The following is a 27037-nucleotide window of genomic DNA, read 5'->3' on the forward strand; positions in this document are numbered from 1 at the left end:
TTGACTTGAGAGAGATCCCAAGCAAGACTAGCAGAACCTCCCAACTGACCTCCCTTCTACCCAAAGAACAATGAAAGACAATAAAACTGCTATTTTAAGTCACTAGGTTTTTTTGTTTTTTGGTTATCCAACAGTAGATGAAGGAAACAGGTTCTGATCTTCTAGGACTTTCAAGCTAGCTACAACAACAGCATAAAAAGTTAGCTTACAAGCCTAAATTAATTGCATTGGTACTCAAGGGAACTTCGGCTACCAAAACAGAACACTAAATAAGACATTTGGAAACAGACCTTAAACAAGAAAACTCAGGGCAAACTTGCTCACTGTGTCCAAAGCATGAGGTCTTGGTCCTGGTCAAAAGGGTCAGTGTCAAAAGAAGCACCTTCTGCTCTTCTCTACCTGTCCCAGCCAGGCTCTCCCTTCTGAGCACATTTCTGCCCTGGCTGGCTCGCTCTTAATACAGAAGGAGCCCTCAGAGCTTGGGAAATTACGGCTGTTTGTACTCCCTCTCTTATCAAGAGGCACAACCAGTTTCTTTTGCACATATCATTATAATAGAGTGCAGGAAAAATGAAGATAATATTCCATTCCCCTGCTGTGAAGCAGACCACTTTCTGCATTACTGCGCTTCCTAAAACAGAACCTCTCTGTGTCTGCTGCAAGTGACTACTGGAGTAGCCAGCACCAGCGCCACCACAGCAGCGTCCTCAGCCGCTCTTCTTACGGCACCTCGCTTTTTTACGTACTGGGTTTACTTCAATTTTATATGGTGAGATTTCACAAACACACCATGAAGGCTGAAGTCTTGGGGGAAAAACGAAGGATACTAACACAGAACAGAAAACGACCTGTAGGAAATGCGTCACAGCAAAAGGAGTTTTTTTGTTGTTGTTGTTTAGGGACTTTTTTCATTTGTTTGTTTTTTGAGCAGAGTGATAACAAAGAAAAGAGAGGAAAGCTGGCATTTCCTGAGCATCTGAATATGTAAAAGCAACTGATGCTTACCTCATTTAACCTGCATCACAACAACTTTAAAATTGAGGAAACTATTAAAATACATTTATATAAAAAATTTTTAAAAATAAAATTGAGGAAACTGAGGTTCGGAGAGGATTCTCAACCTCCTCAGGGTCACAGAATAGGGCCAGAATTTGAATCCAAGGTTGCTCAAATTCAACTCCTTCTATTAGAATCCATTGCAAGAAAAGAAAAGAGGGGGAACGTAAGGAGATTACGAGTTAAAGCAACACTGCATCACACACGGGACAGGAGGAAAAGGAAAAATAAAGGTGATGGATAATGCAAAGGAATTTTAGTACACTACAGAGATTTAGGGATGAGATGGTGGTTGTGATGTTAAGAGTTTCTAGATGGTCTAGGACTTTTCGGATGGTGCAGTGGTTAAGAATCCGCCTGCCAATGTAGGGGACATGGGTTCAATCCATGGTCCGGGACAATTCCACATGCTGAGGAGCAACTGAGCCCACGAACCACAACTACTGAGCTGGCACATTGCAACGACTGAAGCCCGAGCGCTCAAGGGCCCGGGAGCCCCAACTACCGAACCTGTGTGCTTCAACGACTGAAGCCCGAGTGCTCAAGGGCCCGGGAGCCCCAACTACCGAACCTGTGTGCTTCAACGACTGAAGCCCGAGTGCTCAAGGGCCCGGGAGCCCCAACTACCGAACCTGTGTGCTTCAACGACTGAAGCCCGAGTGCTCAAGGGCCCGGGAGCCCCAACTACCGAACCTGTGTGCTTCAACGACTGAAGCCCGAGTGCTCAAGGGCCCGGGAGCCCCAACTACCGAACCTGTGTGCTTCAACGACTGAAGCCCGTGTGCTCAAGGGCCCGGGAGCCCCAACTACCGAACCTGTGTGCTTCAACGACTGAAGCCCGAGTGCTCAAGGGCCCGGGAGCCCCAACTACCAAACCTGTGTGCTTCAACGACTGAAGTCCGAGTGCCCAGAGCCTGTGAGCCCCAACTACCGAACCTGTGTGCTTCAACGACTGAAGCCCGAGTGCTCAAGGGCCCGGGAGCCCCAACTACCGAACCTGTGTGCTTCAATGACTGAAGCCCGAGTGCCCAGAGCCTGTGCGCTGCAACAAGGGAGGGCATCGTAATGAGAAGCCCGCACACTGCAACAAAGCGGAGCTCCTGCTCGTCACAGCTAGAGAAAACCTGTGCAGCAACGGAGATCCAGTGCAGCCAAAAACAAAGAAAAAAATAATTATAGAAATAAATTAATAAATAGTAAGAGTTCCTAGATGGTCTAAAACAGTGTTCTCTAACTTGGTGCATATCAAAATCATCTGAAGAGCTTATTAAAAACAGACTGCATGCCTCCCACCCCCAGTTTCTGATTCAGTAGGTCTGGAATGAGCCCAGAAACTCACATTTCTAACATCAGCAGGAGTTGCTGATGTTCCTGGTCTGAGGACCACACTTTGAGGACCACTGGCCAAAAATCGCACAACAAACACATTCTCATATATGGACACCTCTCTCCCACCCCCAATCTTATCACATCCAAAATAGTACCATCTAACACAGCTGTCAAATTTAGTTGCTCTAGGAGGGTCTGAAAATTCAGCAACTCTTTGTAAATCAGCTATGCTGCTGCTAAGTCACTTCAGTCATGTCCAACTCTGTGCGACCCCATAGACGGCAGCCCACCACGCTCCCCCGTCCCTGGGATTCTCCAGGCAAGAATACTGGAGTGGGTTGCCATTTCCTTCCCCAATGTGTGAAAGTGAAGTCGCTCAGTCATGCCTGACTCTTAGCGACCCCATGGACTGCAGCCTACCAGGCTCCTCCGTCCATGGGCTTTTCCAGGCAAGAGTACTGGAGTGGGTTGTCATCAACTATACTTCAATTAAAATTTAAAAAATTAAATAAAAACAAAACAAATTCAGTAATTCTGTTAGGATGACCATTATAGCAATGGTCCTTTGTCTTCAAGGAGTAACAGAAAATGATGAGTCAAGCTTCTGTCTCAATTTTGAGAACTCACAGGAGACAGTAGGAAAAGGAATCAGAAAAGCATGCAAAAAAGAAAGAGTGCTGTACTTCTGGGAAAACACACTTCTGAAGTTAAAAAAAAAAAAGGTCCTTTTTGTTTTAAAGATTTACATCTGCTAAAAGGGAAATTAAGAAAAAACTCCTACTTATAATAGCATCAAAAAGAATAAAATACATAGGAATAAACTTAACCAAAGAGGTAGACGATTTATACACTGAAAACTATAAAACACCACTGGAAAAAATTAATGAAACAATAGAAAGACATCTCATGTTTATGGATTAGAAGACAATATTGTTTAAATGTCTATAATACCCAAAGCAATCTACAGATTCAATGAAATCTCTATCAAAATCCCAATGGCTTTTTTTTTTTCCTTTCAGAAAGAGAAAAAAAAAAAATCCTAAAATTCATATGGAAGCTCAAAAAGAGTTCTGACTAGTCAAATAATCTTGTGAAAGAGGAACCTAGCTGGAAGCCTAACACTTCCTGATTTCAAATCATACTGCAAAGCTACAGTAATTAAAACAGTATGGTACTGGCATAAAGATAGACATATAGACTAATGGCATAGAATAGAGAACCCAGATATAAACCCTTGTGTGTATGGTCAAATGATGTCTGACAACGAGGGCAAGAAAGTCTTCACAAAAGGTACTGAGAAAACTGTCTGTCTACATGCAAGAGAATAAAGGTGGACCCTTATCTTATGCCACAGGTGAAAATCAACTCAAAACGGACTAAAAACCTAAACTATGACCTAAAACTATAAAATTCACAGACGGGGGAAAGTTTTATGAGAAGATATAGGGGGAACGTTTTATGACACTGGAATGGGCAATGACTTCCCAGATATGACACACAAAAAGCACTGGTAATAAAAGTGAAAACAGACAGCTGGGACTGCATCCAATTTTTAAAACTTAAGCAAAGGAAACAACAGAATAAAAAGGCAAACTACAGAACAGGACAAAATGTCTGTAAGCTATTTATCAGATAAAGGGTTAATATCCAGAATATATAAAGAACTCCAATAAGTTAAAAACAACCAAAAACCCAATTTTAAAAAATGGCCCAAGGACTAGAATAGACATTTATCCAAAGAATATATACAAATGGTCAACAAACATATGAAAAGGTGGTCAACATCATTTATCATCACGGAATAACCCTGCAAATAACCCACAATGACATATCATCTCATGAATATTAAGATGCAGCTCTCCAAAAAACAAAACAAAAGAAAAAACCCAAAACAGAAAATAACAATTCTGATGAGGATATGGAGAAATAGGAACTCTTGCACACTGTTGGTAGAACTGTAAAACTGTGCAGTTGCTGACACAGAGCATTGCAGTTCCTCAAAAAATTGAGAATATAGCTACCATATAACCCAGCAATATCACTTCTGAGTGTATATCCACAGGAATTGAAAGCAGAATCTCAGAGACATCTGAACACCCATGTTCATTGCAGAATTATTCACATAGCCAAGGTGTGGAAGCAACCTAAAGGCCCACACACAGATGAACGGATAAAGCAAATGCGGTATATATACACAACTGAATATTATTCAGCTGTTTAAAAGGAGGAAATCCTGTCATACGCCAAAACATGGAAGAACCTTGAAGACATTATGCTAAGTGAAATAAGCCAATCACAAAAAGACAAAGACTGCATGATTCCACTTATATGAGGATCTAAAGCAATCAAACTCATAGAAAAAGAAAACTGAACTGTGGTTGCCAGGGAATGGTGGGAGGGGGAAATGAGAATTGTTCAATGACCATTTCACTCTTACAGGGAGAAACAGTTCTAGAGATCTGCTGTGCAGCTCTGTGCACAGACTTAACAAGACTGTACATTAAAAAATTAACAGGGTAAACTTATGTGTTTTTTTTTAATCACAGTAAGAAAAAAAGACCCCCCAAACAGGTTACATTTGCCATCAGAACAAAGAAAAGAAGAGGTGAAGTGACCCAAGGAGACAGCAGGGAGATAGAGGAAAACAGAAACGTGCATGAACATTTGGCGGGGGGGGGGGGGGAGTAGAAGAGGCAAAAAGACTCAAACTCATACTCTGTGACGCGGCAAAGGCGAAGGACACGAGGTTAACAAGCTGCAACTCTCCCTCTGTGACTCGGCCACACTCTCCGCCTTTGACTCCTTTATTATTAGTCTTCTACTCCTGCTCCTAACTTGATTTTAATTCTCTGGCAGGTTGACATCCAAATCAACCGACCTCTTCACTGAAACCCACGCCTCTGTCCAAGGCGCTCTGCTCACAGGGAGACGTGCAGACAGTCTTGTCCCAGATTTTTTTACACAAGTCCATCGTTAAAGAAAGGTTATACTGCATAACCTGACATGACAGAAATCAGCACACTCAACTGTGTCCCAGCCAGCAAATGCGCTTGGCACCCCCACTTTCCCTCTTGGGAAACAGAGGAGGAGTTTATTAATTGTTGCTATTAAAAAAAAGTCAGGCAGTTTCTCCTCAGTCAGGTGAGGAGGTTGTCGGCATGTCGGCCTACAGCCAGCAGGGGCGCCCTCGGTGGGTGAATCAGGCAGGAGGGGTGGGGTAGAGGAGAGAGTCCTGCCATGTCCAGTGTCTCCCCCTGGTGGAGCTAAGTGGTAGGAAGCTTAAGAAGACTTGCTTTAGCTAATTAATGCAGTGGGAACCAACACAGAATTGGAATTAAGCAGGAAATGGAAATGGATGAGGTCCATTTTTGTGTTTTTTTTTACCTATAGAATCCAGAAATCTGGACTTATGTAGAAAAAATGAAATTTTTAGTAATAGTGTAAGTGCCAAACAAATGTATCTGAAGGCTATTCTGCGATCTCTGGGCGAATGTTACAGACCCACCCACTAGAGCCAAATGTGCTCATGTGAACACACTGTCAGGTGCTTCCAAGGAGGAGCAGAAGATGTCACTGGAACTCCCCCCACCTCCACCCCATAAATATATAAGAAGCCCAAGAGGAGGGAGAGAAGCTACCTGCACAGCCCTAATGGGCTGGGACCGATTACAATAAGCAAAATATATTATGCAAACAGAACCCCGTACACCTGGTGTTATCGTCTTCAGCAAAACCTCCAACGCATCCTTTAGAGCACTACTCTGAACAGATCCAGTAGAGAAGGGGACCTGAAGGGGGTATATGAGTACACGGGAAACTGCTCCAAATGTATTCTGCAGTACACATACAGATCCCACCCGAGTCCCTGAGCATTCCACCACTCTGAACTGACAGAAGTGATTACATCTCTTCAGGCTCTCCATGTGTATCTACAAAGCACACAGCCTTCCCTGCACCACTCAGCCCCAGAGAGAGGGATGGTGGGGGATAATTTACATCAGCCCAACAGGTACCGACCTGACCTACAGTGGGGGAAAGGCTGTCTGTGGACCCAACTCTGCCTGGACGACCCGGAGGCTCACACCCTCCCCAACACCAGGGTAAGCCTCCTTACTTGCCAACGATTCCCAAGATAGATATGGAGCAAGGTTAAAAAACCTTGCTTCTGGGCAGAAAGCAGAGGAAACAAAGAAATTCTTCCTGCACTTAAACCTGCTCTTCACCATCAAAGAAATCTCACAAGAGCAAGTACTTAGGACATCCAGTCCAAAGTACAGACAGAGGGAACAAGTGCGAGAGCCCACGACCTACCTCTTCCGGGACTCTCATTATCATAACGCCTTTTATTACCATAGCACCTGACTCTCTTCCATTCCAAGTCATGTTCACATAAGCAGGGATTGGCAAGCCACAGCCTGTCGGCCAAATCTGGCCTGCTGCCTGTTTTTGTACAGCCCATGTGCTAAGAATGGCTTTTATATTTTTAAATAGCTGAAAAACATCAAAGGAAGACTATTTCATGACATGTGAAAATTATATAAAAATCGCATTTGTGTCCATAAGTGAAGTTTCTATTGGCACAGAGCCACACTCATTCACTTCCATATTGTCTGCGGCTACTTTCGTGCTACAATGGCAAAGTTCAGCATTTGCGACAGAGACCATATGGCCTATGCAAAGCCTGAAATATTTACAAGCTTGCCCTTCACAGAAAAAGTCCCAATCCCTGATATAGAAGATACAACCAGGGATCACTCAGAATCCAGAGGCTCAAACACAATGTGACTTGGCTGGGCAGATGAGCAGAGAAAGGGGAAAAGATGAACAGCAATGGCCACCACCTCTTCTACTCTATCCTCACCCTCAAATTGCCAAAGAGAGAAATGGGTTTTAACCATCCCTGCAAACAAATAAATATCTAAATGCTAACATCTCATGATGGGGCAACAGATACCCAGATTCTCTGGATCATTTAGGAAGGCCAGGAAGACTAGGTGACCCAGAGCCAGTAAGTCAAGTGAATGTCAAAGATGAAACCAAGGTTACGTCTCCCTCATACACGGCTGTTGGAGAAGAAAAGCACAGGAACACCTCCAGGTGGCAGACGTTTAGAATAAAACCCACACAGAAGTCATTCTCAACTTGGAGGATCAGACTCCTGAAAAGCCCAGTGGTAGGATTTACTGCTAAGACACTTAAGAATTTATGCGGGGGGACCCACAGGATTAAAAGCTCTAATCTATGAATTTACGAATATCTATGAAATTATGTTCACTAAAACAGAAAATGTTATTTTATATGTTTTAAATTAGTAGTAATGAATAGAATTAATTTTCAATTGCCATTAACAATGTTCATACTCTTCAGCCCCAGCGACTGAAGTTCTGAAAGTGCATTCTCCTCTAGAGGCACCCGCACAAGTACACAAAGACGCTGCAGCACTGCTTCTGTGCACAAAACCAAAAACAACGCGGATTCCAGCAGCAGAGGACTTGAGCAGGGTGCATTCGATTGTGGGACTACTATACCACTGTTAAAACAGAATGGAGCACATCCATGCACATCAACATGGAAAAATGTCCATGACACACGAAGCAAAACATGTAAATGGTGGAACAGTAGACTTAGTATGATCCCATTTTTATAAATAAAGAAAAATGTGTTTGCATTTGCATAGAAAAAAATTCTGAAGTTAACACACAAGTTGTTAACAGCGGTTAGCACTGCAGAGGATATGTACTGCTACTGCTGCTGTTAAGTCGCTTCAGTCGTGTCCGACTCTTGTGCGACCCCATAGACGGCAGCCCACCAGGCTCCCCCATCCCTGGGATTCTCCAGGCAAGAACACTGGAGTGGGTTGCCATTTCCTTCTCCAATGCATGAAAGTGAAAAGTGAAAGGGAAGTCGCTCAGTCGTGTCCGACTCCTAGCCAGCCCATGGACTGCAGCCCACCAGGCTCCTCCGTCCATGGGATTTTCCAGGCAAGAGTACTGGAGTGGGGTGCCATCGCCTTCTCCGGAGGATATGTACTATAGACAGACAAATCACACGTTTCTATGTTTGAATTGTTACAAACGAATTCGTATTAGTTTTGTGAGAAAAAAAAAAAAAAAAAAAACCAGGCATCTCACAATTTCCATTTATGATCCCTTGCTCACTATAAAGTTTTCAAGATCTCCCTTTCTCAGTTTTAACAACATGCTGTCATGGTTGGGGAATGGGGGTGAGGCGTTGCAGATAATATGCCTGCCAAGAGGCTTTATTTCTTTATTTATTTGGCAACTCTCACCCAAACATTTAAGGTCCTTCTAATTCTGACACAATGACTGACTCCCACCTTCAGGTTTTCACCACAAAATCCAGACACAAATTAACCCCAAAGTGTGTGCTGTTGGCCTAACTTTAATTTACCCTATTTAGCAGAGCCTCTTCAGTCTACTGTCAATCAGCAGCCACAGTGATCCTTTTAAAATATAAGATCATGCAACTCCACTTCCCAAATCTCTCAGAGTAAGACGTAAAATCCCTTAAATGGCTTAGAAGGCCCACATAGCTGGTCCCCATTACCTCTCTAACTTCATCGTCTATCACGCCAGCCTTCGCTGTGCTCCAGCCAAGCATTTCAGGGAATTTGATTTGTCCTTCTCTGCCGAGAACGTCCTTGCCCCCATCTCTACAGAGGTTTCTCCCTTGCTTGCCTAAAGGAAGAGGTGTCTGCGCCAATGTCACCTTACCAGACTTCCTCTGATGACCCCATTTAACACTGCAAACTTCCACCCTAGAAACCCCTACATTTCAAAATATTTTTCTCCATGGAATTTACCACCACCTGGTATCCTAGGTATCTTATTTATGTGTTTATTTACTTTCTCCCATTAGACTGAGAGACTTGATGCTGGTGTTTAAATAATATATAGTACACCCTGCAGGTACTTAGCAAATAGTTGTCAATTTATGAATGAATAAGTTGAGGAATTATTTCACCAACCCAGGGTTATATAAAAAGACCCGCACTCCCTCAGAGGAGCCTCCTCCTTTAGGGTTTATCTTTCCCTAGATTCCCTTACTCTCTTAAAACTAATTTGCTTAATTCCACCATCAGCTTTTTTGATTTCTCAATACCTGGTTCTCTTTCCCCAGAAGGACCAAGCCCAAGATTTGCCCATCCAGATATTAAATTCCCTTGGTGAAGAATTCTCCTCTATTCTTTGTCCTCAAATCCTAAACTTCTGAGTAAGAACTCAAAAGTTAGAAAGGGCTTATTTTAATTTGACTATCAAAGACGGCAAGCCCACCAAATTTTTAGGGGCATAATCACAGAGGTAAAGCAAAACTCTTTCTTAATATAAGGACTCTGCCCCCAGGCAACAACACAAAACCTAAAGTCATTTCAAAACTAAAAAAAAAAAAGGATTCAGTTTAATAATGTTCAGACGCTCCCAAAACGGGGAAAAAAAAAAAAAGATGAGAGAACCCATTTTCCTCAATCCCCAAACATCCAACTTCCAAGCAAATCCAGTGCAAGCTTTCCACAGAAAACGAAAAGAAACATAAAGCAAAAATGGGAACCAGAGCCTTCACATCTAATTTGAACTTGATGAAGTATTCCATCTCGGAGACTGCAGAGAGTATTTAAGGAGAAAAACAAAACAGAAGCACTGACTGCTGGAGACACCGACATCACTGGGGCGCAGCGCCGATTCCAGCCACACGGACCCAGGAGGCGCTGGAGTAGCATCCGAGTGTGCAGGGCTGGGGGCGTCAGCACGGCCCACCTGCAGGTCAGCGGACCGGGCGCGAAAGACTGACCACAGGCCTCAGCACAGGCAACGCACAGGCTAGGGACACGGCTCAGGGGTGCAACAGCAGAGAACAAACTCCAGGTCACCCGAGCTCAAGTTATAGACAGTGTCTTTACCATGTACAACTCTGGTCACGCCACTTGGTTTATTCAACAAGCACTCACTGAGCCGATGACTCTCCAGGAGACTAAGGATGTGATACGATTTTTTTTTTCTCCTTTAACTAAGAAAGCCAAAAAGGATATACACTGCATACTGTATCACAGAGGATATAACTTCAATTCAACAACGTGAATTCAATTTATTGAGCACCTACTGTGTGCCAGATACTATCTAGGTACAGTAAGGGATAAGGCACAATCACTGCCTTTAGGGAGCTCGCTGTCATGGTTCTCTGTCATGGCCATGACACTACAAGGAAGGTTCTATGTCCGGACACAAACAGCAAAGAGGAGAAAGTGATAATCTGGGGCAGTCAGAGAAGGTTTCCCAAAGGAAAAGAGGCCTCTGGGCTAGGTTCTGAATAAGCTGAGTCTGTTGTGTTCAGTTGCCAAGTTGTGTCCGACTCTTGATTTTAGATATATGAAACCCTGTAGACTCAGGTCAGTGGCACAGAACTACTTGAGGTGAACCCCTGCAGATGTTACAATCACACTGAGAAGCCTGGTATTTTCCTAATTTCTTGTCTGCCTCCTGCCTCTTGTGGACCCAGGACTAGCCCCACGAACATAGCCATTCATGTATCTCCCTCCATCAATGACATTCTGCTGCAGCTCCAGGAGAATCTCCATGTGACTAGCGCTGAGAAACTAAGGGGTTAAGCACGCTGTTGGCTCATGAAGCCTCAAGAGGTTTCAGGCTGCTCCAACAAAGCAATCCCCTCACAAAAGTCTTAAAACAACAACAGCAGCAACAACAACACAGAAATCTAATGAAGACTTTCAATTCTAACCTTCTAGGGTCCGGGTCAAATTCTAAGCTTATAACCAAGAATGTCTCCCCCGAGTCTTCATCTATCATATGGGAAAAGTACAGATCAAAAGACATCTATCTGTTCTCAGAACACACAAAATTTTATAGTAAATATTTCAAACCCAAGACATCACTGATTCAATGGATATGAGTGTGAGCAAACTCTGGGAGATAGTGAAGGACAGGGAAGCCTGGCATGCTGCAGTCCATGGGGGCTGCAAAAAGTTGGACACGACTGAGAAACTGAACAACAAAAGGCCTTGTTACCTTTCTGGAGAAAAAAATGCAGTAATTTCAGCTAGGGAAGATTTAGCCCAAATTTGATTCCCCAGTTGTTGAGATTTTAAAAGTGAACTTCCCTAACGGAATCACTTTAAAAGGAATAATGAGGACTTCCTGGCAGCTGAGTGGTTACAACTCCTACTTCCAATGCAATGGATGCAGTTTGATCCCTGGTCAGGGAACTAAGATCCCACATGCTGTGCAGCCAAAAAAAAAAATTGGGGTCTTCCTGGTGGCTCAGCGGTAAAGAATTCTCCTGCCAATGCAGGAGACATGGGTTCAATCCCTGATCTGAGAGGATCCCAGATGCTGTGGAGCAACTGAGCCCGTAAGCCACAACCACTGAACCTGTTTTCTAGAGCCCAGGAGCCGCGACTACTAAAGCCCAAGCACCAAGGGCCCAAGCTCTGAACTAAAGGAGCCACTGCAATGAAAAGCCTGTGCGCTGCTACGAGAGCAGCCCCTGCTCGCCACAGCTAGACGAAGCCCGCACAGCAACGAGACCCGTGCCGCCAAAGATAGATAAATAAAATTATATATAGAGAAAAAGGGACTTCTTTGTGGTCCAGCGGCTAATGCAGGACCCCCAATGCAGCTGGGGCCTGGGTCCAATTCCTGCTCAAGAGACTAGATCCCGTGTGCTGCCACTAAGCGTTTGCATACCACAACTAAAGATCCCAGACTGAAGACGCCCAGTGCGGCAGCTAAGGCCCGGCACAGCCAGATAAATACAACTAAAAATATTTTTAAATAAATAAAAAATATGTATTTTTAAATAAATAAAAGAACTAATTAACGCAGTTCTGTGGCAAATAACTAAAACAGTGTTTCTCCCGTGGCCCTATTAAACATCACGTTGATTACATTTACCCAGTGACAATAATCACAAATGAGCTATCGGAGTTCCAGTTTCTTACAAAGAAAAGTCCACTGAAGAGCCCCTCAGGCAATGATCTACAGGAGCTTCAGAGGTTTTCACAGAGAAAACTGACGGTTAAAGCATTCATTTCAAACGAAGAGGAGGAAAGAGTGCCCTTTTTAGGACCCAGGAGTTCTGACTCCCATGTTTGCTACAGGCACCTCTGTAAGCCACTTCCCCTCGCTGTATCTAAGTTTCCTCATCAATTAGAAAAAGAGAGAGAGAGACAGAGGCTGAGCAACATAAACTCTACACTGTCTCCAGTTTTAAGATGCCATTTAAAATAATTTTCTCTTTTCCTTAATAGCAGCCTTTCAGGGCCATAGGGACTCCTGCTGCCAGGAGCCAGAGTACCCTCATTTTCTCCTGCTAGCTCAAAGGCAATCAGACCCCAAAAGAAGCTTCTCGTGGTGAAGCAAAGGGCCTGCCATCCAAGTTATAAATTGTAATCTGGAGTCAAGACTATATAAACAGTTGCTTTCCACTGCCCACAGGCAAAAGGAGATAAACTGTGAGCTGGTTATCACTGTTAAGTAACACAGAGCTATACTGAAATACACACCTTTTTGCTTCATATTCTCACTATCTGAAAACACTATAGATTGTATCAGCAGAGGCAAGGATCAAAACATGCCTCCTTAGACTATCTCCTACTATAAAGCTTAAGAAGAAACCCCCTCCCTTCAAGCAGACGTGCACACACAGCAATTACACCCTCGTCCCTGCCAGCCCAGCGGCAGCAACAGCCCAACAGTGACACCTGCTGGGGAAACTCCAGCAAGGGCCACTTGACAGCCAGAGAGCGTGGGACCCCCGGGAGGAGGAGGAGCTGCCGCTTCATTTACACCAAAATGCAAGCTCTCAGTTTATGAGGAAGTGGTGGCCCTTCTCTAATGGGTGTGCACTTAAAATATTTTATAATATACCTCATTTTTGAGGAGGCTGTCAACCTTCATGGTACACACCTCATCTCATTCAAGCTCATCTGAAAAGAAGCAACTCCATAAATAATGTATCCAACCACCGTATTAATACATTATTGTACAACGAGAACCATGCATCTGTGTATTTTGAATCTAAAAAGCATATATATAATTATTTACAGCAAGATGACAAGGGGTTTCATCTTCTGCAACATACATTTTCTAAATACTTGAACTCTTTTTATTTAAACCACAAATACATACTACCTCTTGTCTACAAAAAATTTTGACAGATCCTTAATAATAGTTTCAGGGTTTTAAATGGCATACATTATTAAGAAGTAACTATTAATATTTTAGTCACATGTGGTTACCTATGTAGTTCCTCAGATTACACTTGTCACATTTCAAAAGCTCAACAGCCATATGTGGTTGGTAGATACTATCCTAGATGGCACAGATACAGAACATTTTATTAGACAGCACTGCTCTAGAAACACATTGGAGTATTTTCAAACAAAATTATGTGATGACTGGATGGAAAGGAAGGGTAGGGAGTACAGACAAAAGTGTTGAAAATTTCTGGAGTCAGGTGATAAGCATATTATGGGAGCTCTATTTTTATGTTCTCTATTTTTATGTTTGAAGATTTCTATAATCAAAAAATTAAAAGAAAGAAAACAAAAATGGTTCACCTAAAAATATATCATCACTTTAAGAAATACACCATAGACAGCAGCTTGGAAAAATCTTTTTTACGCACACCAGAGTTCAAATTCCCATTCAGCAACCTACTGTGTGACCTTTAACAAGAAACTTGACTTCTCTGAGCCTCTCCTTCCTCAACTTAAAGATGGGAAATTTAATACCTGCTTTGCACAGAGTTACTCTAGAAATTAGAAACAATGCAAAGCTAGAACACAGGAGTAGGCTCTCAGTTATTGGTATCTCTAATTATTATCAAACAGTAGAGTTTGTTTTAAATGACTCAGGTATTTCTCAGCACAGCAACACATGAAGAGTTGTTCTGCTAGAACAGAATGAACAAAGGCTAACCACAAGCCCACTGGTGCCAGAGCACCAGGTCCTCGTAGACTTTCAGAGCAGTAACTGAAGACAGTCCTTTCTGGTTGCCTTTAAACACACTTCCTGAATGCTGATGCATGTTGGGTACTATGCTTGCTACCATCTCGTGTGCTCAGAAGCTCAGTCATGCCTGACTCTGCAACCCCGTGGACTGCAGCCCACCAGGCTCCCCTGTTCATGGGATTTTCTAGGCAAGAACACTGGAGTGGGTTGACGTTTCCTTCTCCATCTTACCTCTTGACAAAAAGGAAGAACAGAGTCTCCGGCTCCTGACAGGGGTCATTACACAAAGCAAAATATTACAAAGACGGCAATGTAGGAGATATTAATCCAGAACTGGCCTCAACCATACGGGCACAGTATCAATCATTTCATCTATCTTTCCTATCATGACCAAGTCTCTCTGTGTTCTCAGACAGTAACTGCCCTTAAGTAACCGCTTTTATCTAGAATTCACCACACTCTTCCCTTCCTCAGGAGGCTATTTATTTAGGTGCTATTCCCCTAAAATAAAAAAGGTCTTTCCCTTTCCAGATCCTACCCTTCTTTCAAGGCTTGATTTCGCAACGCCTTCTTTGATGATACTTCCCTTTCTCTGAAATTAGACTACACTGAGTCTCAGTACCACACAATGGAGCATTTGGCTCATTTACATTTTTTATATAATTACATGTAAATAAGTCTTGCCTCTACAACAACACTCTATACTGCCAGTGGGCAAAGACCAGGTATTGAGCTTCTTTTGTATTCCTGACAGTGCCCAGCACAGTGCTGGGGAAAAAAAAATGTAATTCAACAAGACTTATTAACTGGGCAACTCTCTAAAGCATCCTCCCAAAATAACAAGTACATGATGTGCACAATCCATATTCCCACCCTTGTTAGAAGCTTATGTCAGAGAAATTTCAGTTGCTTCAACAGAGGATGCAATGCAGAGAAATATGCTGCTTGAATCCAACAGGCATATTCTGGGAGTCGGTGATTACGCTAGATCTGACCTTTACAGAATTACAGAAAGAAGTCCCTAATAAATCAAGATAGATGCGCACGCAGCCATATACGGAACACGAGGTGGGCGATCAACTACACCCACGCTGTGTCTTCCATGAAAGAGCTGCCTGGGATGCCGAGCCGAGTATGGAGAGGCCTTCCTTCTATGAATCTCTTCTTCCCCATCTGCAGGTGATGTCCCTCTGGAAGATCTACTCAAAAAATCTTAAGTAACTTACTGTCCAAAACATATATATATATAGCTACAGGAAAAAAATAGTCCTCAATATATATCTATACACTCTTTTATTCTCCTTTTGTCAAGTTGCAATGTTCCAAAAGATGAGGTTTAAGAAATTGTCCAAAGCAATACAAAGACCCAATACACTAATCTGTCCCAAGTACAGCTCTCTTCTACTATCAGAAATTTTTTTCCCTCTAGCCTCTCTGGGATATTGTGTTGTTTAACGATAACCAGCCCTGCACAGACAATCCTTTTAGGAGGCCAAAAAGCAGAGTGGAGGAAGTTCATGGTTCTACCTCCTCACGCCTCTCTAAGCTCACCCACAACTCTCCTTTAAGGCTACACGTCACGTGAGCCGAGCCAGAGTCACATAAGAGAGCAGTGTCGCTGGACTCAGGCTGCCAGGCCTTATCCTCTCTCTGCCACCACAGCAAGCTTTTCCACGAAGACGCAATGGAAGCTCAGGAGATCAGAACCAGATGCGTGGGTCCCAGACACTCCAGATGCAGCCACCGAGACCCACAGGGCTGAAGAAGAGGCACCAGGAGAAAAAGGGGCGTGGGAGGAGACCGGGAGGCCTCTGCTTACCTCCTGAGAGAATCCTCCTCAGAGCTCTCCTCCGGCAGATCCTGATGTAAGGCCTCCTGTGACACAGTTCCAGATCGGCTGGCCTGGGTGTAAATGCGTTCCCAGTGGCCCGTCTCCTGGTTGAAGGCCACCCCCACAGTCCTCTCCTCCTGTGGGCTGGCAGAGTTGCCCAACTCCAGCCTGCTGGAGCTGGCCGTCTGGCCCTCAGTCCGCTCGAGAGGGGGCAGCTGGCTGCCACTCGCGGCCATGCCCTCAAAGGTGCCGGGGACCTGCCAGGAGGCGCTGGCCTCGCCAGAGGAGTAGTTAGGTGTGCTTCTTTCCCAGCGCAGAGTGTCGTTGTTGAAGGTCAGCAGATTGTGGCAAGCGCGGCAGCGGTTCAAGTGGCCACGGGACAGGTTGGAGTTGTTCTCGCTGCTGTGCGGGGTGGGCTGGTGGGACGGCCCTGGCCGTTCGGATTCAAGGTTATTGTTGAGCATTTCCTGGGCCTGCTGGGCCTGGGGGGCCTCCCCGCTGAGGCTCTGGTCCAGCTCCTGAAGCCGGTCATACTCCAGAAAGAAGCGTCTCAGGTCACACTGAAGCTCGTGGCGGATGCTGCCCGAGTTGTTTTGGCTGGAGCCGTTCCCTCCATCTGACTCAGCTGCCAACCCCGAGGCTGGAAAACCCCTCCCTTCTGTGGCTGAAGTGTACACAGAGGCTTGAGAGCCACCTTCCTGCTGTCGCAGCACAGAGAGTAGACTCACCGAAGAGGCGCTGGTCCTGGGCGGGGGCATGGACTCTGCCTCGGAGCGAGAGTTCAGACTGAGCACTGTCCGGGTCCACTCAGATCCCGTCAGCCCGGAGGCTATGTCCCGGTGGTACCTGGAAGGGTGGCCAGACAGAGGGCCTCCCAGGGAGCGCCGCGGGGGACCCAGGCTGAGGTTGCGGAGCGTGTTGCCGGCGGTGCTGCTCTGGACCGTACTGAAGGCAGACGGCCGGCTCAGGAGGCCCGGGTCGTGCGGCGCTGACGAGGCCTGCTCCGGGGGGTGGAAGGGCTCGGTCTGCACAAAAGAAAAGGAAGGGGTAGTAGCCCTGGCAGAAGCAGGGGGGACACTGTCCTGGTGTGGCAAGAGGGAAGGAACTCGAGTGCCCGAGCAGCGGCTGCAAAGGCACAGGATCCCAAGGTGCTGGCAGCACTCGGCTGTGGGGTAACTGACCCGCTGTCGGAGCCGGATGTAAGCGGAAGTCCTGGGGCGCTCCGTGGAGGGCTGAGGGGGAGGCGGTGGGGGTGAGGGGGTGGCAGGATCTTGCACTGTGCTTTGCTCTCCCACCTGGATGCAAGAGGAGCGGGAGGACAGCATGTGCAGGAAATTGTGGAGGAGAGGCGTCCGGCGCACGGGCTGTGACTGCAGGAGGGCCCGCTGACGGTAGTGCGACAGTTCTGCTCCGTCTACGGGGATCTCTGGTTCGTCATCACCCTGCAACATGGACCAAGGTGGGGCAGGGGCAGAACCAGGCAGTTAGGTAGAACTTCCAGGTAAATCCAGAGAAATTACTGATAATCATCCAAGGACAACACACATTCTAGAGAGGCAACAATGCCACCCTTGAAGCACTGAGAACTAACGGGGTCCAGATTCGGAATCATCATATGGTATCAAATCATTCACTTGCAACTAGCAACATTTCTCAACGAGTTCAGCTGGCAACCCAATTCTCTTACAATAGGCATTTCCATGACACGGAGGCTGTGAGGGGAAGCAAGACGTCAACCAGCCAAAGGCACCCGAACAACAAGTTATCCGACGCAGTCTGGTTACTTCTACTGGGACTATCACTCGGGGGTTTCGGAATGGACTCCCCTGTCAAGACCTACAGTTCTAACTTTGAATATGGTCTGCGGCTAGTTTTAAATCTTGACTGGAAAGAAACACTCAGACGTTGAAAATTAAAGTCCAATACCATCAGAATCCGAGCACTACTTCAGCAAACAACCCACAGTTTAGATGGAGCTGGACCTGCTGACTAACTTACCTGCTGATTAGAGGGGTTAACAATTGCTGTGAGTAAGTAGTGTCCAAGAGGATCAAATCTCACCAGACTGAAAACACAGAAGAAACGGACAGAGACATGGAGAGAGAAATTCTGTTAACTGAGGAAAGGAAACCCGGCAGAAAATTTCTAGTGATCGTTACTGACAACTGTGGGATTTACCCAGGCATCCACCTAATGCTAGAGACTTCCAAAACTTTCAAAACCGATTAAAATACTAAAGCTCACTCCTTCCTGTTGCATCCTCACACCTGCCAGAATAAGGGAATACATTTCACAAAAAATAATTTCAAGAACACCCCTGGGCTTCCATCTCAGGAAGCAGCTACATTAAGCACACAGCCGCTCACGGCCAAGAGCCCATCATAATGGTAAAGCAGAGGACGCTTCCATACTCTGCCACAGGTTCGCGCCTCCCCTCACACAGCTGCTACACTGGCGAGAAGCATGAGGGCTGGTGACAAGGAACAGTCCCGGTGTCAAGCAACCCACCTGAGGCTAGAAAATTAGTGAAGATCCAATGGCAACACCAAGAGGCCCAAAGGGAAACAGAGCCTCGGCTTCGGTTCAGGCAGTATGTGCGCTGACTTTGAAGGCCACGTATGGCAGTATTAGCAGACTTGATATCTCTCTACATCTCCACTTTCCATTGTGACTAACAGAAAACCAGGGGTGAGCAATTTACCCACCAAGCTCCCCACCACCTGAACACCTTTTAAGGTTCAAAACAAACAAAAAAAAGCCTTTATCCCAAACCAGATAGCTTTGAACCTAAAAAAGATTCTAAAGGCCTTCATCTACAAAGACCTGAAGATGAGGCCAATAAGGAACAGCTGAAATGAACAACATGCACTGCTTCCCAGCTGACTGGCCAACAGTTTAAAAAGTATGAAGAGCCACAGGGATAACACCCCTGCCCTGAGCTGGGATAATACAGAGATAACAATCTATCTCTTGGGGCGAAAGCACCCTTAAATGTTCTCCACGTGTTAATCCTATGCCAGACACTGCTGGTGCCCAGACTGCTCACCGGACCCGTTCCATCTCGCTAGCTGTCTTCACCACGGCAAAGGGTTCCCGGCGACTCCAGTCCCAGAAGTGGATCTCGCTGGCAGTGGCAATCAGCAGAAGCTGAGCCGTGGGGTGGAAAGCCAGGGAGGCAATGGCATTGTTGCTATCTGTGAACCAGCTCTCACTGCCACCCTGTGAATGAACAAATCCAAGGCATTCTCAAGTTACAAGCTGCCAGCGAAATAAGTCAATTTCAAAAAAAGGGTCCAGGTCGAGTAAAATGACTACTTGTAGGGCCTACTTTAAATATGTCTTCTGAAAACCAGATACAAAACCAGTGATCTGGCAGTGTCACCAAATTTACTAGAAAAACATTACTGTCAATTCAGTTCTGTTATCTACAATGTATAAGCAATGAGCACCTGTTTCTATAGTCCGTGAAGACTCAAGCTTTGGTGCATACCACGGTACACAACAGCCCACTAGCCAGTCTCCAGGACAAGGAGCACACTGCTTTGACGATCGTGATCAGAAAAACAGTACAATCCTTGATCTAAGAAAAGAGAAATCCACCCTGAAGACGTCTCAGCACGTCTGGTGCCTTGTCACCATGGGCAGACAGTTACAGGGTGTTCATCTTGAAATGGAGCACTGTGGGCTCGACTCCCTCTCAGTAAGTGAACAGTAACTATTAAGTACCCAGGGACGGTCCTGGAACATGGCCAGTCTCTCCTTCAGAGTCAAGAATGCAAGGGTAAATAAGCCTCTGCATCTAGAGTACCAAAGAAAAGGAAACGCTTACGTGTAAATCCCAGATCCGAACCTCCCCATCTAGGCAGCCAGAAGCGATGAGGCCTGAGATGGTGGGATGAAACGTGACACACCACGGCGTGCGGCGGTGTCCAATCAGAGAGTGAACACACTTGCCCGTCTTCACTTCCGTGATATAGATGTTATGGTTTACGTGAGTGGAAGCCAAGAGAGTCCTAGGGAATCAAGGAGGAGGAAGCCAATGTAGAGAACGCGGGAGGGAAACTGATACTCATTCCCCATCCCCACAGGGAAAACAACACCTTGGGCTTTCCTAACAACAGAAACATTCTCATCTTTAAAAGCTTTTGGCTTCTCCATTCTGTCCCTAAACGACACATAACCCCTTCAAAAGAATACTTTTTCCAGCAGGGAAAATTATTATGCTATTAGTGGCCTATATCACACAGGCAAAGGATTGAGAATCTTTCCAAGTTTTGATCCTCGACGTTTCACAGGTTCCTTTGTTTATTCCCATTATTTTAATGGCTAGCACTGGTCATCTATTTCCCCCCTTTCTGATAACACTGGCAAAGTTCTGTTCATACAGTGACTCAAAGAGTCTTCAGGGATTTCACTTGCATGAAGCTCAGCAAAATACACAGAAACCAACGCTACCGCAAGTCTCAGGTAAAGCTTAGGTAAGAACTAGGTACCTGTCTGGGCTGAAGGCCAATAAAAAGGTGGAGCGTGGACTATCCGGCAGTTCTACTCTCTGAGAAATAAAACAAACAAAAGTTAAAACACATTACTTATAAACTATGGCTCACTCTATCTCAAAACACCATTCTACAGAGATTTTACAGTATAAGCTGAAAAACTGGAGACAACGATCAAGCTACAAATTGAGAGAGATAAATCTAAATTACCTTCAGGAAATCTAGCTGCAAAGGAAAAAGATATTTCTAGCCCATCCGTATTTGTAAACACAAAAACACAACACCCCAAAACAACAAAAAACCTAAGTTAGATATATCAGTTCTGCTACACAAAATAAACTGTGTGCCAGCTCTGCGTCATTAACTCACTCTAAGGCCTCATTCTACTGTCATCCCTACAAATCCTATGTGAAAAGTAACCAGTGTTCTTACCTTGCCCTCCCATTTCATACACCGGGTTTTATCTTCAACCAGCTCCTGCAGAAGTCGCTGAGCTCCAAATGTCCGAGTGCCCCGTTCTCTCCCCCAGAGAATGCGGACGGCATTCTTCTCTGGAACAACCTTCATGGCGCTCAGTAAGCACTCTCACACCGGGCACGGGAAGAGGAGGAGCGAGCAACAGCTCCACACGCCGAAGCAGCTAAACTGAGGCCATTCAGATCCTTGTAAGTTGTCTTCATGGAAATCTAAGGTAAGACATTTAATGTCAAAGAGCATCTATCCTGCAATCAGAGGAAGTTCCCACCTCAAATACGACTCTAGTTTAGAGACGAAAGTACTATTCTCTTCATGTGTAATGACACCTTCTCAGAAAAGCCGCTTCTTCCGTAACTTTTCGTCCAAGAATATTTCACCCTTAAATTCCTCTTCCATCCTCCATAGCTCAGCCTTGTATCTAAGAAACAGAAAGGGACTTCTCTGGTGGTCCATGGCTAAGACTCCTGACTCCCAGCGCAGGCTCGGGTCTGATCTCTGTTGGTGAACTAGATCCCATATGCCACAACTAAGACCCAGTGCAGCCAAGGGGAAAAACAGAACTTCAAAAACAGACCACTGTCAAAAGGAGTTAATTCTTTTTATCAGGCAATCAAGAGCTTTTACTACTAAACAAAAGGGCTAAAACCGTGTCAAAAACAAGACAAATCACAACACAGTATTTGCACTCCCAGCTCTGTGCCGCGCTGCCTGCCTAACTGCTAGGACCCCTCTGATCACTTGGGCAGCCTCCAAGGCAAAGGATGGGTTACTGATTTCAAAAGGTATTACTTGAGGTATGGTTCTTATGTACTAGCTTCAGTTCTATCTCCTGCCTAAAAGCAAGAGCACAGAACTACTTTGAGGTACCTTTCTCATTCTCTTTTTCTCATCTCCACTCAAGTTCCAGAATAGAGGATAGAGGAGGAAGAAGAAGAAAAATTTTTATTTCCTTTTTAATCATCCACTGCAAGCCTTAACGGTATAAAACTGTCACAAAATAAACACAAATTCCACTAAAATGTCAACTAGCAGCAAAACAAACACACGTGAAAATTAAAGAAATCTGAAAATACATATATAATTGTTATTCATTGCGGCACTGTTTCTTCAACTCTGCTATGAAAAAATTCAAATAGAAAAGTTGAGAACACAGTAGAATAAACACATACTGCTCATTACTTAAGACTCAAGAACTGTTAATATATTGTCAAATTTGCCTCCTCTGTCTCCATGGATAGAGATATAGAAGGGTCCCTTTTAATTTTCCTGTGAACCACTGCAGCAGGCATGGGGACAGCCTAACCCTATAGACCTCACTGTGCATTTCCTACGAATGAGGACATTTAGCTTCATAACTACACTATTGCCACCATTATCATTTGTGCTTTAATACACCAAAAAATACTCCCAAAGGTGTCTTTAATAGTGGTTTAAAAAAAAAAAAAAAAATCCAGAACCCAATCAAGGCTCAAGAAATGAATCTGGATGATGTCTCTTTAGCCTCTTTTATTCTAGAATGGCCTCCAAGTTTTATTCTGGTTGGTTTTGTCTATGGTTTGTTTGTTTACAACACAAGCTTCCTAAAAAGACCAGACAGGTGACTTGTTGACTTGCAGCTGACTGTTACATCTCAGTTACGTCTGATTATTTCCCCGCAGTGCCATTCAGCTTGCCTCTCTACCCCTAACACCTCCTGTAAACACTGACTCGATCGAGGTTGAGAGGCTCAGGAAAGGATGCTTCACAGGTGATGCTACCTACGTCCCTCACAAGGCAGCCCATCGTGCTCTCAACTGCTCCACTTGGTGAGACCTGGTAAGCTACACGATCGTCTGGCAAAACATGATCACCTGATCGAGTCTTAACAGCCAGAGCTCTATAAAGGTATGTTTCCTCCTTTACAGTAAGCAACCTGCGGCTAATGTTTGGCACCATGTGAAATGCTGTTCCTCGTCAACCTTTTGCTTCATAGTTCAGCAGTTACTGATGATTCCTTCGTAAATTATTTCATTTGGGGGCTGGAATATGTTGATTTTCCAATTCCATCATTATTTCTACATTAGTGGCATTCTTTTGGAAAGAATTTTCCCTTAATAACTGAAGTAGAGTAAATGCTTAATTTTTTCCTTAATTACTACTTATTATCTGTAATAGTAAAAACTGGGGACAACCCAAGTGCCCGTCTAAAGAGGACGAGATGACTAACCTATAATAAGGAAGATTCTCTGGGAATTGATAACAAAAGATCTTCAAGATACATTGTTCAGAGTGGGAAAAAGCAAGCAGCAGAACAATATATATAGCAAGGCTACCTTTTGAAAAAGAGGAGAAACTAATGGGCATTTATTTGAGACTGAAGGGACAAGGGGACCAGAGACAAAGATGGAAGCTGGACTTCTCAGTGTTCCCCTTTTGTCATTTTCATTTTTTAAATTACCTATTCAAACTTTATTCTTAAAATATTTGATGATGTGAAGAAAATGTTAAATGATAAAGACAAAACATAAAATTTATATATACAGTGTGATCTCAATTTTGTTTTTTAAAAAAACTTTAAGAATAATGATGCAAAAAATTATAAAAAGCATTAACCATGGTTCTCTTTGGGTGGTAGGATTATAGATGACTTCATCATCAGAAAAGGCACTGTTGATTTTTAAATTTAAAAAGTAATAACTGCTTATTGTAAAAAGTCAAACAATAATAAACTCTTTACATTTCAGGAAAGGTTGCAATCTAAAAAGTACACAATAAGACACATCCAAATACAGTAGGGAAAATACTTATTTGCCTGTGCCGAAATGAGATTTCTCTTTGGAACATTAAAATAGAAAGTCGGAAGGAGCCTACAGAAAGATGTAACTCTGAGTTCCTAGCTGCATATGGCACAAAGTTCGTCAGGAGTGACTAAGGAACACACTCCAGCCTGTATCCTCGGAGCACAGTTCTCACCCACCAGCAGCACACAAATGTAAGGATGCACACACTGACTGTGCCAACACGGTGCCAGCCAGCCTCCCGCAAAAGCTAAGGACGAACTAACTCAAAGGAAATTGTCTCCTTGGTGACTGACAACTCAGGGTTCAAAACCAAAAGTCTGGAAGTGAAACTGCCACAAAGCTGAATAATTACTAACCAGGAAGGTGGCAGAAATACAGTTCCCATCCATTCACTTTAATCCTCAACTGAGCCTGTAATTTTTCTTACAGCCAATCATTCTTTTACCTAATTTAGAGGTCTTCAGCAGAAATGAGTTCTGAGGGCTCCTAACAGTGCTGTGTTTAGTCGCTCAGTCGTGGCCGACTCTTCGCGACCCCATGGACTGTAGCCTGCCAGGCTCCTCTGTCCATGGGGATTCTCCAGGCAAGAATACTGGAATGGGTTGCCATGCCCTCCTCCAGGGCATGTTCCCCACCCAGGGATTGAACCCAGGTCTCCCGCACTGCAGGCGGATTCTTTACCATCTGAGCAACCAGGAAAACCCAGTGTTGTCCTATGGTGCAACATTAAAAGTACTTTGAGAGAAACGTATTTAAACCATTTATAATCTTATAATATGTGGTGAAAACAGCAACAATCCAATTTCAAAAAAAAAAAAAAAAATCTGACCTTCTGACCTCATGTAACTCAAGAGGAAGAATACAGGTCACAGACACCGGTGATTCAGAAAACTGTGATGCAATCTTAAGTTCCTACACGAACCAGAAGGACAAGGGAAGAGCTGCTACAAATACCAGTTATCAAGAAAACTCAAAAACTAAAGCTCGGGATTACCACAGAGCCCATCTACCACTTCCCAGAGACCTAAACACACCAACGGTTCAAAGAAGAGAAGTCTGAGGGACGGCGAGAAGTCGAAGGGACTAAAGCAACTTCACAGTCTCTCTTTTGTCAGAAAAAAAATATTTGCTCTGTTTCTTTAAAAGGATAAGGGGCCTTCTCCTGATACACTCCTAATAGCCGCATGAGAAGAAATTCTACTTTGTTCTCCATAAAGAACAGAAGCTAAATCAAACTGCAGCTGGGCGGGCCCGTGGCTGAGGAAGTCCCAGTCAAGTGTGGTTTTCATTCCTCTCTTTAAAAAGGAGAAAGACAAGTTTCCTGATCTGTCCCTTAAGCTAGACTGGGACAAAAGATGCCAAGAACAGTCTTTGTGACACCGTTACACCGGCCCCCAAGTCAGTTCGCAACCACCGAAAGCCGTGCCCACGTACAACCAGGACACGATTAGGGTACGTACGCAACACAAACGCCAAGATCCACCCACCCCATCTCTAACCACTTCCCCTGTAACACGACCCAGAACTCTAAAAAGATGGGGAGGAAACCCTGAAAGGTTGTTAAGGTTATACTTAACAACCACTTATAAAAATCACCTAGAGGGGACTCCTCTGGTGGTCCAGCGGTTACAATTCCATTTCCAATGCTGGGGGCATGAGTTCGATCCCTGGGTGGGGAACTAAGATCCCACATGCCACACTGCATGGCGCCCCGCCCCCCCGCCCAAAAAAAAAAAGTCACTAAGATTATGCACAACCCAGTGGAAACTAAAGTTAGACTTATAGGTTCCCCTTGCAATTAAAAAAAAAAAAATTATTTATGTATGGCTGTGCTGGGTCACCAGTGCTGTGTGGGCTTTTCTAGTCTCAGCAATCGGGGACTACTCTCTAGTAGCAACACACAGCCTCCCCACTGCGGTGGTTTCTCCTGCTGCAGAGCACTGGCTCTAGGGTGCTCCGGCTTCAGTTGTGGCGGCACGTGGGCTCAGCAGTTGCAGCTCCCGGGCTCCAGAGCACAGGCTCAACAGTTGTGGTGTGCAGGCTTAGTAGCTCTGCAGCCTGTGGGCTCTTCCTGGACCAGGGATTGAACTTGTGTCTCCTGCACCGGTGGATTCTTTACCACTGGGCAATCAGGGAAGCCCTTCCCCTTGCAATTTGATCACCTTATTATGCTAGCAATTTCACTCCCCCTTCTAGCAATATGACTTTGGACAAATTATTTAAGCTCTTTGAGACTTGGCTGCCTCCTCTGTAAACAGGAATCATGCTACTGGTCTCATCAAGTTGCTGTGAGGCTCTAAGAAAAGCATGGTGGAGCATTAAGAACTCTGCTATTACTGTCATTACTGAATCCTCTTTGGGGTTCACCATGGTTTCCCTCACCAAACGGTGTGCCCAGCTATCAATAAAATCTGAGACCTGTGATGCCATGATTCCCAACGGAAGCAGACTGCTTAAAAAACATTTCAGAGCTGTTACCAGACAACAAATTAAAGGAAAAGCATTTATTTGTGTGGCAAAACATAATTAAATGAGATATGGGCTACTTATACATAAAAAGTGAATTAAAATAGATTCAGTGACTTTGAGCTGTATCTGTAAAACCTGGCCAATAATTCACACCCCAAATCTTCCCTACCAATAGCATTCCAAGGGTATGAATCAGAAAGTTATTAGGCTTGGAAGGGACTGTGAGAATGCAGGCCAATGACCTCATTTATTTGAGTAACTGCATCTCTCCCCACTTCACTGTGCCCATGTAGGCAAAGTCTAAGAGTCAAATCAGCCATGTAACGCCAATGTATAGCAAAAAACAAAAAAAAAATCAGGATTCAACCCAAGGTTAGCTCTTTAAAAGGAAAAAAAAAATCCTTTACTCAGTCTAGGATCACCTGCATAAGTAAAGTTCTCCCAAGAACTGGAAAATTAACTACAAACGTCAGACCTTTAATTAGAGGCCTACAAGTATCCAAGTATTCTTTAGAAACTCCATGTGGGTGGAAATACACAGGGTTTTTCTAAAGGGTTTTCTAAAAAACTTCAAAAACTAGCAGTTTTGTTTTCATCAATAGGACTTTCTAC

The 27037-nt window shown here is 44.4% G+C and overlaps 1 protein-coding gene across 9 annotated transcripts in view; it reads right to left on the reverse strand.

The window, feature by feature from the left end:
* AMBRA1 (autophagy and beclin 1 regulator 1) overlaps nucleotides 1-27037 on the reverse strand; it is a 172586-nt gene that overhangs the window by 119766 nt on the left and 25783 nt on the right. For 4 of the 9 annotated variants that reach the window (XM_010812833.4, XM_010812832.4, XM_010812831.4 and 1 more), the window contains exons 2-7: nucleotides 21132-21385; nucleotides 20697-20755; nucleotides 20033-20216; nucleotides 19250-19422; nucleotides 18202-18268; nucleotides 16192-17645 (exon numbers count right to left, since the gene is read on the reverse strand). In XM_010812833.4, the coding sequence (XP_010811135.2) occupies nucleotides 16192-17645; nucleotides 18202-18268; nucleotides 19250-19422; nucleotides 20033-20216; nucleotides 20697-20755; nucleotides 21132-21266 (2072 nt within the window). In that variant the 5' untranslated portion in view covers nucleotides 21267-21385. 9 annotated transcript variants of the gene reach the window in all.

The sequence above is a fragment of the Bos taurus genome, chromosome 15 (genome assembly GCF_002263795.3).
Source record: "Bos taurus isolate L1 Dominette 01449 registration number 42190680 breed Hereford chromosome 15, ARS-UCD2.0, whole genome shotgun sequence".
In the NCBI taxonomy this organism is placed as follows: domain Eukaryota; kingdom Metazoa; phylum Chordata; class Mammalia; order Artiodactyla; family Bovidae; genus Bos; species Bos taurus.